The 12267-nt window shown below is 51.1% G+C and overlaps 1 protein-coding gene across 24 annotated transcripts in view; it reads left to right on the forward strand.

Annotated features, from left to right (window-relative positions):
* Positions 1–6094: 6094 nt before the first annotated feature.
* MSI2 (musashi RNA binding protein 2) overlaps positions 6095–12267 on the forward strand; it is a 202678-nt gene continuing 196505 nt past the window's right edge. For all 24 annotated transcript variants that reach the window (XR_005954155.1, XR_005954156.1, XR_005954157.1 and 21 more), the window contains exons 1-5: positions 6095–6161; positions 6333–6373; positions 6502–6583; positions 6926–7010; positions 11158–11199. Coding sequence is in view for 20 of the 24 variants with exons in the window: in XM_041425294.1 (XP_041281228.1) it covers positions 6100–6161; positions 6333–6373; positions 6502–6583; positions 6926–7010; positions 11158–11199 (312 nt within the window). In the remaining 4 variants the exon portion in view is untranslated. The remainder of the gene's footprint in view (positions 6162–6332; positions 6374–6501; positions 6584–6925; positions 7011–11157; positions 11200–12267) is intronic.

Raw genomic sequence — 12267 nt, forward strand, 5'->3', positions numbered from 1 at the left:
GTGTCCTTTGATGAGAACTTAATGGTCATGGAATTTGCTGTATCAGCAATAAGAATCATTTGATTAACTGGAAAGGAGCAAACAAAGTAGTTAACTCTAAAGTCAGACAGGAAATGATAGGTTTGTCATTTCCATCATGCCAAAGGTGCAGGAATGCCTAAACTTCAAAATGTGAGGGATCCCCACAATCTACGGAGAGGGAGCTTTGCTTATCAACCTCTCAGGGTGTTTTCATCAATTCTGATCTGCCTGTTGTTAATTTAGAGCGATGGTATCCTCTGGGGAGTGACTTGTTTTTCCTACCCCTGATTCAGCTCCACACTTGTGAATTTTAAATGCATGTGCATATATAAATGAGTGTCTGTATTTATCCAGATCCTGCCAGCACATGTTTTGCAATAATTCTCCTTGGATGCTCTTGCTTTCTCCCGCAGTCGATTTTTTTGAATGACATGGAACTGATAATGGATGTGGTTTCAGTGTGATCGGGCTGACTCGTCTCATTCCACCTCTCCTGCTTTTGAGCAAGAATGTGAGGACTTGCTGTGTCTATTTTAGATTCCATCATGAAAGGAATAATTGAGATTGAGATTCTTAGTCACTCGGTGCGGAAGGTCAGGGAATTAATGCTGTGTTACACCAGACCATTCATTTACTGGGCCTCCCTTTTTTTCTCCTTAACTGTCTGTAGAGGAAAACAAATGTGGCTCAGAGAAGGTAACGCATCTTCAACACCGTACACAGCCCCAGCCTCTGATAATACACACTGTTTATCTTTATTTTGGGGGTGTTCCAGGGTAGTTTTATCATCATAATTGATTAGTGGCGACAGGGAGAAAAAAATCCAAGAGTAACAGGAAGAAATGATTCCAGTGAATCCATTGACTCAGTGGTAGCATTGATCTACTTCTGGGAATTATTTATAGGAGAAGATTCATAGTTAATAATATTAGTTTGGACTTTGGGAGCAGTTTATCAGAGGCTCTTAAAGGCCTTTGGTAAAAATTAATCAGGGGGAGAAATAAGGTAGACAGCCTGGTTTCAGGAGAGGGAAGGAAATGGGATTTCTGGCATAACTCTGTCCACCCCAGGGTGACAGACAACACGGGGGGTAACTTGGGGTGCTTGGATTTGTGCAAGCACAGGAGTGAGAGGCTGGATTTCCAGCTGCTCTATCAGACAACAGAGCTGGGGAAGTCTTTGGCAAATTCCCCACTAACCCCCTCCTTCAGGTGAAGCCAGGGTGCCCACAGGACTGTGACCCCCACAGATCCACCAGGGAGAGCTGCCCAGGGGCAGCACAAACGCTGCTCTTCCCCTTCCTCTCCTCCCTGCTTTGTTTTTGGCTTTAACTTAATTGATCTGTATCCTGCAATCCTACCCGCAGGAGGAATGACACATCTGAAAAAAGCAGGAGGATTTGTTTAAAGTGAGCTGCTTGGGTTTTTCGCTGTGTATATATATAGAATTGCCTGGAAGTAGTAAATAGAATTAAACACTGTGGTTCTGAAAAACAGAATTCTCAGGGCTGTCTGTTGATTTCAAAGCTGACGAAAACAAAGCAGGCTTTGAAATCTTTCCTTGCAGAGCTTCCCCCTCCTCCCTTATCATATGAAAGATGGGCCTGATAATATTTGGGTTTTATTCTTCTTTTGAAACAGTTGAAAAAAACACTGTTTTCTCAGTTAAGATGAAAATCATGTTTTTAATAAGGTCAGTGTAATGTCTTCATTAGCAAATGCTGAAATAATTTGATGCAGATCTGGAACTTGACGGGGAAAAACTCCAGTTTGTACCCAAAATATAGAGCCACATTTGCACCAGGTGTGAACCAGTACTGCTTCCCTAAAATTACTGGTTCTGGGATAGCCTATTCCTGTTTAGGGACTGGCTGCTGTGTTTTTAAGTCACTCCCTCCTGCGCAGCCAGACTCAGAGGTTTTTGTTTGTTTTCCTGCCTGGCCCTGGGCTGCTGAGAGCCCCAGGGCTGGGCAGCACTCGTGGGTTTGGTGGTTTCCTTTCAGCTGATGGAGCAGGTGGAAACAGAGGGGCAGGGAACATGGGAGGAGGTGTAGAGCTCACCACGAGGAAACACAGGTGACGTTAATGGATGGGCAGCCCAAAATTAAATCAAAAAAATCCAACACACTAAGTCTGTACTCTGCTGAAATTTTGCCTACAAATATCTCAACCAAAGCTGCTGAGGGCTGTGCACTTAAGAGCCTGCCCTCTGTTGTGCATCCCAGGGACACACAGCAAGTCTTTGCCCAGCTCTTTGGAGGTGTGGATGGTACCTAGACAGCCCTGAGCAGCCTGCCACCACAGACCCCAAAGACATCTCTCCCATCCCCTGCTCTGAGGCAGGGCTGGCACAGCCCCTCTCCTGGTGTGCCTCTGTGGGTGCAGCAGGCGCTGGGGTAACGCCCGAGGCAGAGATGCACCAAGAAGACCAATTGTTTGCAATGACACATTCTGCATTTTAAATGATCTTTGACTTCCTGGCAGTTCCCCAGCATATCACCCCCTGGAATTCTGTCTAAATAATGTTTGTCAGGTGAAGCTACAGCTGGGCAGCAGGCAGGGCCCTGCTCCTCACTGGGGACCTCGAAACCCACCGCCGATCAATCTCCACAACCTGCTAAATGATAGATGGAATGTAATATAGGTCATTATTTCTTCCCTATGCGTGAAAATGAATTATTCAGTAAAGATTTAGATCCTTTTTATTATGACACTGAATTTATAGAGCATACAACACATAAATGCAGATTTCTACAGCCCCAGATAGATGAACTCATTCTCCAGGCAGCGTGAGGTGGATGCAGCCCCTCGGCATCGCTGCACAGCAACGACAGGATGTCCAAGGAACACGGCTGCAGCCTGGGAAACTGGGACCTGCCACCTTCCCTACCTGGAACAGCATTCCCAAGCCATGCCCAACTAGTTTAGGAGCCCAAGATCTCTTTGTTTCAGAAATCAGGCTCTCAGGGCCCATGTATCTCCAAGGAGATTTGAGGTCTCATGTCACTTTGGCCTTATAAATGCTCATCTTGACAAACTCTGCATCTCAGTTTCTGATATGAAATGGGAGTTGTAAAAATTGAAAGGAAATTGGTGAGGCTAAAACCTGCTAATGAGAGTAGGGGCTACCGTGAGTATGTGGACAGATGTGATTGTCCCAAATTCGAGTGTCCTGCAGAGCCACCATGGAGGATCTGGGCTGGTGTGAATCAATAGCAGTAACTTTCCTTGTTATTGGACTAAATGCTTCAACTTTTAATTGTGCAGCTGGGGAGAATGTTACCCCTGGCCGGCAGTTACAGATGTCAGCTTTGCCGTTCATTAGCTACTTCCCAAATTCCACTGGGACGTTGGATTTTTAGCATGAACATTAAAGGCTGGAGAGGAGGAGAGCAGAGGGCAAGCCTGCAAACTCTCAGTGGGCTGGAGGAAAATCTGGGAGTGGGGCTGGAACAGCACTTTGGGGCTGGGTGCTGTCGACCGCTGCCAAAGGAGTAGGACAGCGGCTCCTGGTTTGTCACCTGTGGGCTTCAGGTGCCAAGCGTGTCCCCAGAGCTTCCCTGGTGCCGTGGGTTTGGCTTCTGCTGTGACAGCAAAGTGCTCAGAAAGAGCAAAACTGACTGAACAGATTGAAACTGGTCACATCCCTGAACCCAGCCTCAGCTCTGAGGGAGGCGGAGAGAGAACGTACTGATAAAGTCTTCCCAAAGCTGTTTGACCTGTAACGTTTGCTGATGGAAGGGATAGCACTGGAGATTTCCTTTTAATATATAGCAATCAAAATTTCTTTCTGAGCCATAAGCAGCTGCACTGAAGTTCCTTCTGTCCATCAGCAAAATCTCTCTTGTGCCTGTTCATTCTGGAACCCCTTTAAAATTCTGCACCGCTGCCAGAGAGATTAAAGGGGTAATATAACCCCAGGAACCGCTCTCCTGACTAGTAATTTCCCGGTGATTATTACAAGAAATAGCTAAGATCTAAAGGAAGCTCAAAGGGGGGAGAAAAAGACTGTTCTTTAATCCCCCCATCCATTTCCTTTGCACATTGGTGCTGCTCACCCTGCTGGGGCAGGGCCGGGTCAGCCCCTTTTCCCTGCCCGCTCTGGAGGAGCAGAGCCTGCCCCACTGCTGAGCCAGAGTTCAGCACTTCATGGCAAAACAAACCAAATAAAGGGAATTATATCCCATTTTACAGTGGTCAGCATCACAGCATGAAGAGGGGTGTTTCTCCAGTGGGCCTGACCTCCCAGCCCTGCACACATCCACTCATTCCAACCTTGTTCTTTAGTCCCTGCTGGAAAGTACATCCACATACTGCCCCCAGCCCCAATGAAAATATTATAATCCCTGAGCTGGAAATAGTTGGCAACCCCAAAACACCTCTTGCAGGCTCGATTGCTGAGCTGGGAGGTCTTTGGTTGGGAGGCACTCGGTGTTGGACAGGTGGAAGAACTCAAAATCCACGGATATCTCTGAAAATGTAGGGCAACGTGGCTCAGTCCCACTGGGCAGGCGGCCCATGCTCCTTAATTTAGGCGGACCTGATTGCTTAGATAATGACACCAATACCTGGCAGCCCCATCCCGCAAAGCACTGCTCAAACACCGAGGGGGAAACGCAGGAGCTGAGGGGAAGCCCTGCCTGGGCAGTGCCTGTGGGGCCGAGGGGTGCCTTGGGATGTGGGGACACCAGGACATGGGAACACCGGGGTGAGGGAACAGCAGGGAACAGGGACACCGGAGCCCTGCAAGGGCACTGGGACATGGAGGAGCCCCAGGACACGGTGACACAGGGACATGGGGCTCGGGCCCCAGCCTCTTCCTCCGAGCAGCCCCAGAAAGCTGCAATTTAAACCCGGGGTGCCCGGGCGGTGCCGAGGGCAGCGTGGGTGCGATGCCCAGGCTCGGTGAGGAGATGGCGCCTCTCGGTAACGCCCCAATTCTTCCCGAGTCCCTAAAATTTAATTTTCCTCTTCTGGACACCCAGCCCCCAGAATTCTTCCCTGACGCCCGGCTGGGCTGTGCGGGGTGGGGAGCAGAGCGGGGGGCCGGCAGCAGCAGCCAGCTTCAGCCAAAGGCCGCCCGTCGTGAGGGCCGGGGGCCCGGGCAGGGGGTGACGGGCCGGGGGGACAGTCCGGGGGCACAGTCCCATGTCGACAGTCCCAGGGGACAGTCTCGGGGGCACAGTCCCAGGGGATAGTGTTGGGAGGACAGCTCTGGGGGCACAGTCCCACACGGCCAGTCCCAGGGGACAGTTCTGGGGGCACAGTCCCAGGGGACAGTTCTGGGGGCACAGTCCCAGGGGACAGTTCTGGGGGCACAGTCCCACGCGGACAGTCCCAGGGGACAGTTCTGGGGGCACAGTCCCACGCAGACAGTCCCAGGGGACAGTTCTGGGGGCACAGTCCCACGCAGACAGTCCCAGGGGACAGTTGTGAGGGCACAGTCCCAAGGGACAGTTCTGGGGGCACAGTCCCACGCAGACAGTCCCAGGGGACAGTTCTGAGGGCACAGTCCCACGCAGACAGTCCCAGGGGACAGTTCTGGGGGCACAGTCCCATGCAGACAGTCCCAGGGGACAGTTCTGAGGGCACAGTCCCACGCGGACAGTCCCAGGGGACAGTTCTGAGGGCACAGTCCCATGCCGACAGCCCCAGGAGACAGTCTCGGGGGCACAGTCCCACGCGGACAGTCCCAGGGGACAGTTCTGAGGGCACAGTCCCATGCCGGCAGCCCCAGGGGACAGTCTCGGCGGCACAGTCCCACGCGGACAGGGCCGGGTGTCGCGGACACGCGTGAGGGACGGACGCGCGCGGAGGGGGAAGGCGGGAGCTGCGCGGGGAGGGCGCGGTGACGTCACTGCGACGTCACAGAGGGCCACGCGCCGGCGGAGGCCCCGCCCCCGCGAGGGAGGGGCGGGATGGAGGGAGGGGAGGATGGCGGCGGGGGGAGGGAGCGCCGGCGCGGCGCTGAGCTAAGCCGATCCCACGTGTGACGGATCTGGCTGCTGCCCCAGCGCCTCTCCAGTGAGATCCTCCGGTAGCGGAGGGAGGAGGAGGAGGAGGAGGAGTCGGCGCGGCCATGGAGGCGGACGGGAGCCAGGCTACCTCGGGGAGCCCCGGAGAGGCGCAGCACGACCCCGGGTAAGTCGGCGGGGCGGCGGGGGCGCGGAGCGCGGCGGCGAGGGGCGGTCAGGCGGGCCCGCCCCGCTCCGCGCCGCTCCGCTCCGCGCCCCTCCGCCCCGCCGGGAGCTGCCCCGTCAAAATGGCCGATCCCGCACCGGCGCTCAACTCCGCTCTGCTCTCTCCCTCCAGCAAGATGTTCATCGGCGGCCTCAGCTGGCAAACCTCACCAGGTAACCCCCGCCCGCCGCCCCCTCCCCACGCGTGTCCCGCCCCGCGTGGGCCGCGTCCCGCCGCGCCGGGCCCTGCCCGCGCCCCCCCATCCCTGACCCTCCTCTCCCTCTCTGCTCTCTCTCCGCAGACAGCCTTAGAGACTATTTTAGCAAATTCGGAGAAATTAGGGAGTGTATGGTCATGCGGGACCCCACCACCAAGCGCTCCAGGTAAAACCGCCGCCCACCCCGCTCGGGCTGACAAACTTCGCGAGTTGCGGTCGGGGCGGGTGGACCCGCAGCCCCCGGTGGCAGCCCCAGCTCCCACCCCCGCATCCCCCCGCACGCCTGGGGCGCTGCGGGAGGGCTCTCCCCGCCCGCATCCCTCCAGCCCGGAGCAGGAAACAAAGCGGCCGGTGCAGCCGGAGAGGGGCCGGGGGTCGGAGCCGGCCGCCCCCTGCTCCCGGAGGCTGCGGGGGAGGGCGGAGGAAGGAGGGGGACCCAGCGGTTTATTTTTATGACTTCTCCCTTTGGCTCTAATTCTCATCACCACCCCCCCCACTCCTCTCGCAGAGGCTTCGGGTTCGTTACGTTCGCGGATCCGGCGAGTGTAGACAAAGTCCTGGCTCAGCCGCACCACGAGCTGGACTCCAAGACGGTAGGTGCTGCGAGGGGCTGCCCGCCGCCCTTCCCGCACGGCGGGGCCGCCACCCGGCCGCTCCGAGCCCCGCTCGGGCCGGTGCCGCGGGCGGTGCCAGGCTGTCATTGAACCGGGACCTTGCGTGGCTCGGCTTTTCCTTTATATTTTTTATAGACTCTGCCGTTTAACTTGCCAAAAGCGGTAACTTTCTTTTTTTTTTTTTTTTTAAATTTTTTTTAAAATCGGAATTCACCCATACCGACCGCTGGCTCCTCCCCCGGCCTTATATTTTATTGAGCGGTGACATTGAAAAAGCTGTGGAGTAAAATCCAACTTTTTTTGGTGTTGGGCTGCGGCATGCTTTCTGCGGGGAACTTTGTGATTCTTTTGATTGATTATTTATGTATTGTTGAGCGCGTTTCAAGGTGGGAGTGACTTACTGTCAAACCGTGAAAGCTGCTGCTCGTGTCATTTCCCAAAGTCATTTTTTGGAGAGGTCCCCTCACCTGTGATGGCAGGGCCCCGGCGAAATGCACGCGGTAATTTATGGGAAGCTCTGCAAGAGCTGGAGAGTGGATGTGGTAGAGAAGCACAAGTCCTAATGTGTTGTTGTTTCTCCAGAGCTTTTTGCTGCTCTCAGTCTCCAGTGCATAACATAAGGAAAAAAATCCTTGTGTGAGATGCAGCTGATTTTTTTTTTTTTTTTTTAAGAAACATTACACATGTTTGGGGTTTTTTTAAACAACAGTTCCACACCTGAGTTTGCCCCCTGCCCCAATACGGTGCTTTCAGTGTTGGGTCAAACAAAAGGCACCGGGCAAGTGCAGCTCTGGGCCCTGCTTTCTCCCCGTGGTCAAGGCCAAGCAAAAAGATGAAGTTTTGTGCCTCCTACTTCGTTGTAGTTTGGAGCCTCGGCAGAGCTGGGAGGGGAGGGGGGAAGGACACTGGTAGAGGTCATCAGTGCTCTGGTGCTGCTGGCTCTGGAGGGGGCTGTGTTTTGGGAAGGGAACTGTCTGCAGAGACATTCTGCTGGGCAGAGACATTCTGCTGGGCAGATCCAGCGTGGTCCCTGCTGTCACTGGGGTTTACAGGCTGTCTTCTGGGGCTTAAGGGGTTTATTTTAACCTGAGCGTGGTGTTAGGAGCAATCCTGTCTCGGTGCTGCAGGATCTCACGGGTGCCTGTGTGTGCGAGGTTATAGTTAAATGAAGAAAGGGAGAAGCAGGGAGCAAACATGAGGATATGTTCTTTTAAAAATGTAATTTATATGGAAACAAAAAGCCTAAAGCTCTTGTAGAAGCAGGTGGAATCTAGTGTTTTAATTCGACCTACAGATTCTGCTGGGCTTGCCTGAACACGAAGCCCATGCTTTCACATGCCTTAATAATTTGATTTTAGGTTTAATCAGATATGGTAAGATAACTGATTCAACCGTGCTCCTGAAATTAAACTCACCAGACTTTTCATGTACAGCTATATTCTCTATGTGTTTTTAAAGATAGATTTAGATAAGAAGAACAAAGGCAAACAGTATCTTGAACGAGTTTAAAAAAAAAAAAAATCATGGGAGGACACCCTGTCATATTTCTGACTATAATTAGGTCCTCCCCCAGCTTTTTTCTTGTATCACAGTCTAGTCCCTGCAATGTATTAATTTGCTCTTCTCCGGGGGAGGGGTGAAGAGCTTCACCGGGGCAAATCTGTGTGATAACGACTGAATCAATCCAAACACAAAACTGACCTGAGAATCAGTAACGCAGCTTCAGAGTGAAGCACAGAGCCGGGCAGGTGCTGTCAGGCGTGTGTTTGTAGAGCATTGTAGTGACTGTTGTGCGGTATAACAAGGCATTTGACTCTGTTTCAACGTTCAGCACAGGAGGCAGATCGGTTGGGTATTGGCATGGAAACGTCGCTCTTGTTTACAGTTACGTTAAAAGCTTTGTTTAGGTAATGGCCATTCATATCAGAAATAGTATTATAGTCATTTCCTAGAGGACTTGTAGATACAGTAAGTAGAATTGTACCTAACTAACTAATTTTTTTTTTTTTTTTTGGTAGAACTTTGGTTTTTTTGTTTTTGTTTTCCTTTTTGGTTGTTGTTTCAATAGTTGACAGGGTTATGCAAAAGGTATGGATTTGCCACATTCGGTGCTAGTGTTTGTTTTCAGGGGCTGATGGTGTTTATGCAAAAGGTTTTGGGAAGGAAAATTCAGTTCTTTTAGAAAATCTGTCGCTGTGGTGCAAGGGACTCCATGCTCTTTGAACTGACCTTCAAAAATGAATGTGTTGCTTTGGAGTTTAATGGCTCTGCCAGCTTTTTACCAGCAGGACTTTGCAGTGATGTCCCTCTGGTGGGCCTGGTGTTCTTTGCTGGGAAATCTTGTAGTTTTGGAGCAAACATTGAAAAGTGCATATTTTTCCACCTTTGGGTATCGCTGTGGAAAATCCGTACCTGTTGTATTTCCCCAGTAGACAAATGCCTAGTCAGTGCTGAATATATTTGTAGATAATGTTAATCTCTATGAAAAGGTTAGCTCTCTAGATAAATAATTTTACTTTTTATGCTTTTTGAACAATAAAATGGCATGTAATCGCTCATTTCTCAGGTGTGTCCTAAAAAAGATACAATATTTGTATCTGATAGAGGCAAATCAGTTTATCAGTTGCACATCAAATGTCTGCGGTGTTTCCCATTTTGACAAATTAATTGAGTAAAACTGCTTTTTAGGAGAGACCCGTGGTTATTTAGCAGTGACAGGAATATTTATCACCACAGGAATAACAATACCAAATGGAAACATCTCTTCTTCAGGGCTTGCTTGAAGGTGGGGGAAACACAGCAGAAACCAGACCCACACTCTAAACAAGCCCGTCCTTCTGAATGTCCTTAACCCTGTCAGCGTTAGTGGCATCAGCCGGTTGTACAGGCAAGGACAGCACAGAAAGCAGTTGCAGGTTGCACAGTTCAGGTAGGATCCAGTACTTCAGAACATCCTTTTGCAGACCCTTTGTGAGGGGGTGTCTGCGTGCAGGTGCTGCTGAGAGCCAGCAGCACACGGGCGTTTGTTTGGTTGCGTTTAGGGGAGCTGCTGTTGGAAGGTCTGATGTTTTTGTTTACATCCAGCCTCCTGCCTGCCTGCTCCCTCCAAACACCACTGGGTGCCTTTTCTTTGTGCCTGCGGTGGTGCCTTTTTGGTTTCATGTAATTTTTGAATGGGAGAGAGGAGTCCCTTTTTAGAGATGACCCCCGCGGAAGTTGTGAGGTTGCAGAATTAGCGTTTTGGAGTGCAGAGGGGAGCCAAGGCTGCATCCTAAAGCAGGGCAGGGGGTAAAGCAAGGATTTTTTTCCTCCCTTTCTTTTTGTCTGTGGTGACGTGCTTCATACATGGACAGTCAATAACTCCTGAATGGAAAAGCTTTTTTAGGAAGTTGTTTACTTTTGAGTTCAGTGCGTGTGTATTTCACACACATGAAACTCGTTTGTAACTTACTCTCCTTCCTTCCTGCCCCATCCCAGAAATTCCCCTTTGGAGTTTTCCATTGCTCACATATTTTCTTTGAGAGTGAGTAAATCCGATCAGTTGGGAGTATTACTATGGAGGAGCCTCTAGACCCTCAAATGTTTCAGTTTTAATAATTGAAATGTGAATAATTTGACTTTGCTTTTGGCTTTCCTTTTTTGTGTGGTGTTGCTTGTCAGTTAGCTAAACAAAGCAGAAAAAAAGAAGTAACCTCAAACCCAAGTGCAGGAAGGGGCAGGTGTCAAAGGCACCAAGTTAAGGTGTTGGTCAGGATTGCTGACCCTCCTTCTGTGCAACCTCTAGGGCATGTGGATAGTCCTCAATATGCAGTTTTGGTGGTAGAGGCAGCACCCAGAGACTGATCCAGAGCTCCCTGAGCACCCACGGGGATTGCTGCCCAGAAGATGATGCAGGAGAAGTGCAGAAGAGATGTTTTCTTCCTGTCTTCCCATCTCCCTGCCCCTGCCAAACTCCCCAGACAAACCCAGACTGTGACCTCTCATTTCCAGAGTAGCTCTGGATGACCGAGTGTGCTGAATTACAAGCCTGAGAAATGAGGGATTAATAATTCAGTGATCTAAAATCAAAATAATGTGAAATGACAACCAAAGCTACCTTGTTGATTTCCCCTTTCTTTTTCCCCAGATTGACCCTAAAGTCGCGTTTCCCCGACGAGCACAGCCCAAGGTAAGTAGGAGGATCGATAATAGGATTTCAGGCACACAGAGAATCATTGTTGCCAGGCAGTTCGGGTTGCAGCCGGGGAATTGGCAATGAAAGCTTTTAGAGCTGCTGCCGGGGGGGATCAGAGCGTGGCCGGGGCCCAGGAGGCCGCTCGGTGTCCGAGCGGAGCCGCTCGCTCGGGCTGGGCAGCGCGAGCGGGGCCGGTGCTGCCGGAGCCCCGCTGCTCTGGGCTCCGCGCTGGCTTTGTGGAGAGCGTTTGGATTAAGTGCAGGCTCCAGGCTTGTTTTGGGCTGAGCTTTCAGTTCTGCGGTTGTGATGGATGGGGATCTATCTCTGCCTTCATTGTTTGCAAATTTTCTTTTGTGTAACTCAAGAGACGTGCGCGGGGTTGTGTGTAAGGCTGGCATGGCAAGTTTCTGCTGAGGCTCCGAGCCCTGGGGGCCGCTGGGTGTTGTTCTGTGAGAGCAGGGGGACAGTGAGGTGTGAGTGTCCAGCTGGTCAGGCTGGCCGGAGCAGTGGCCTGGCAGTGGTGTGGCCAGTCCTGACAATTCTGCCCCTGTGCCCCGTCCAGGTGCCACTGGCTGCCATTTCTGCTGCAGCAGCTGCCTGTGCAATACAAGTGGTTGTTGCTCTTTAGGTTGTGCCTAATGAAAACTAATCAGTTTCAAAGTCAAGCTTGCAGCGTGTGAATTTTGGAAGCCGGAGGCGGAAAGAAAACTTTTGTAATCGACTTTTTTTTTTTAATTTGTTTTTGAGAGTCTATTGGAAAAACTTAATTTAACTGATGTATGGCACTTGTGTATACACATGTCATCTTGGGTAACTTCAGTCTTCTGGTAAAAATGGGAGAAAAAGGCTGCAAAGTTAAACATGCAAGTCAATAAGGAAAAGTGGTTTAAAGTTGTTGGTGGGAAACTACCTGACCAACTGCTTGGGCTGTTATTGCATACAGCTCCTCATGAAAGCAAGCAGTGTAACTGGGTGTGTTGAACCATGATGTTAAGTATTGCACAAAGTAGGCATCTAGGAAAAACCCTGTGTCATTTAAAACCTCCAGGCATAGCACAGGAG

Source organism: Onychostruthus taczanowskii, unplaced genomic scaffold, assembly GCF_017590055.1.
Source record: "Onychostruthus taczanowskii isolate IOZ18803 unplaced genomic scaffold, ASM1759005v1 scaffold89, whole genome shotgun sequence".
Taxonomy (NCBI): domain Eukaryota; kingdom Metazoa; phylum Chordata; class Aves; order Passeriformes; family Passeridae; genus Onychostruthus; species Onychostruthus taczanowskii.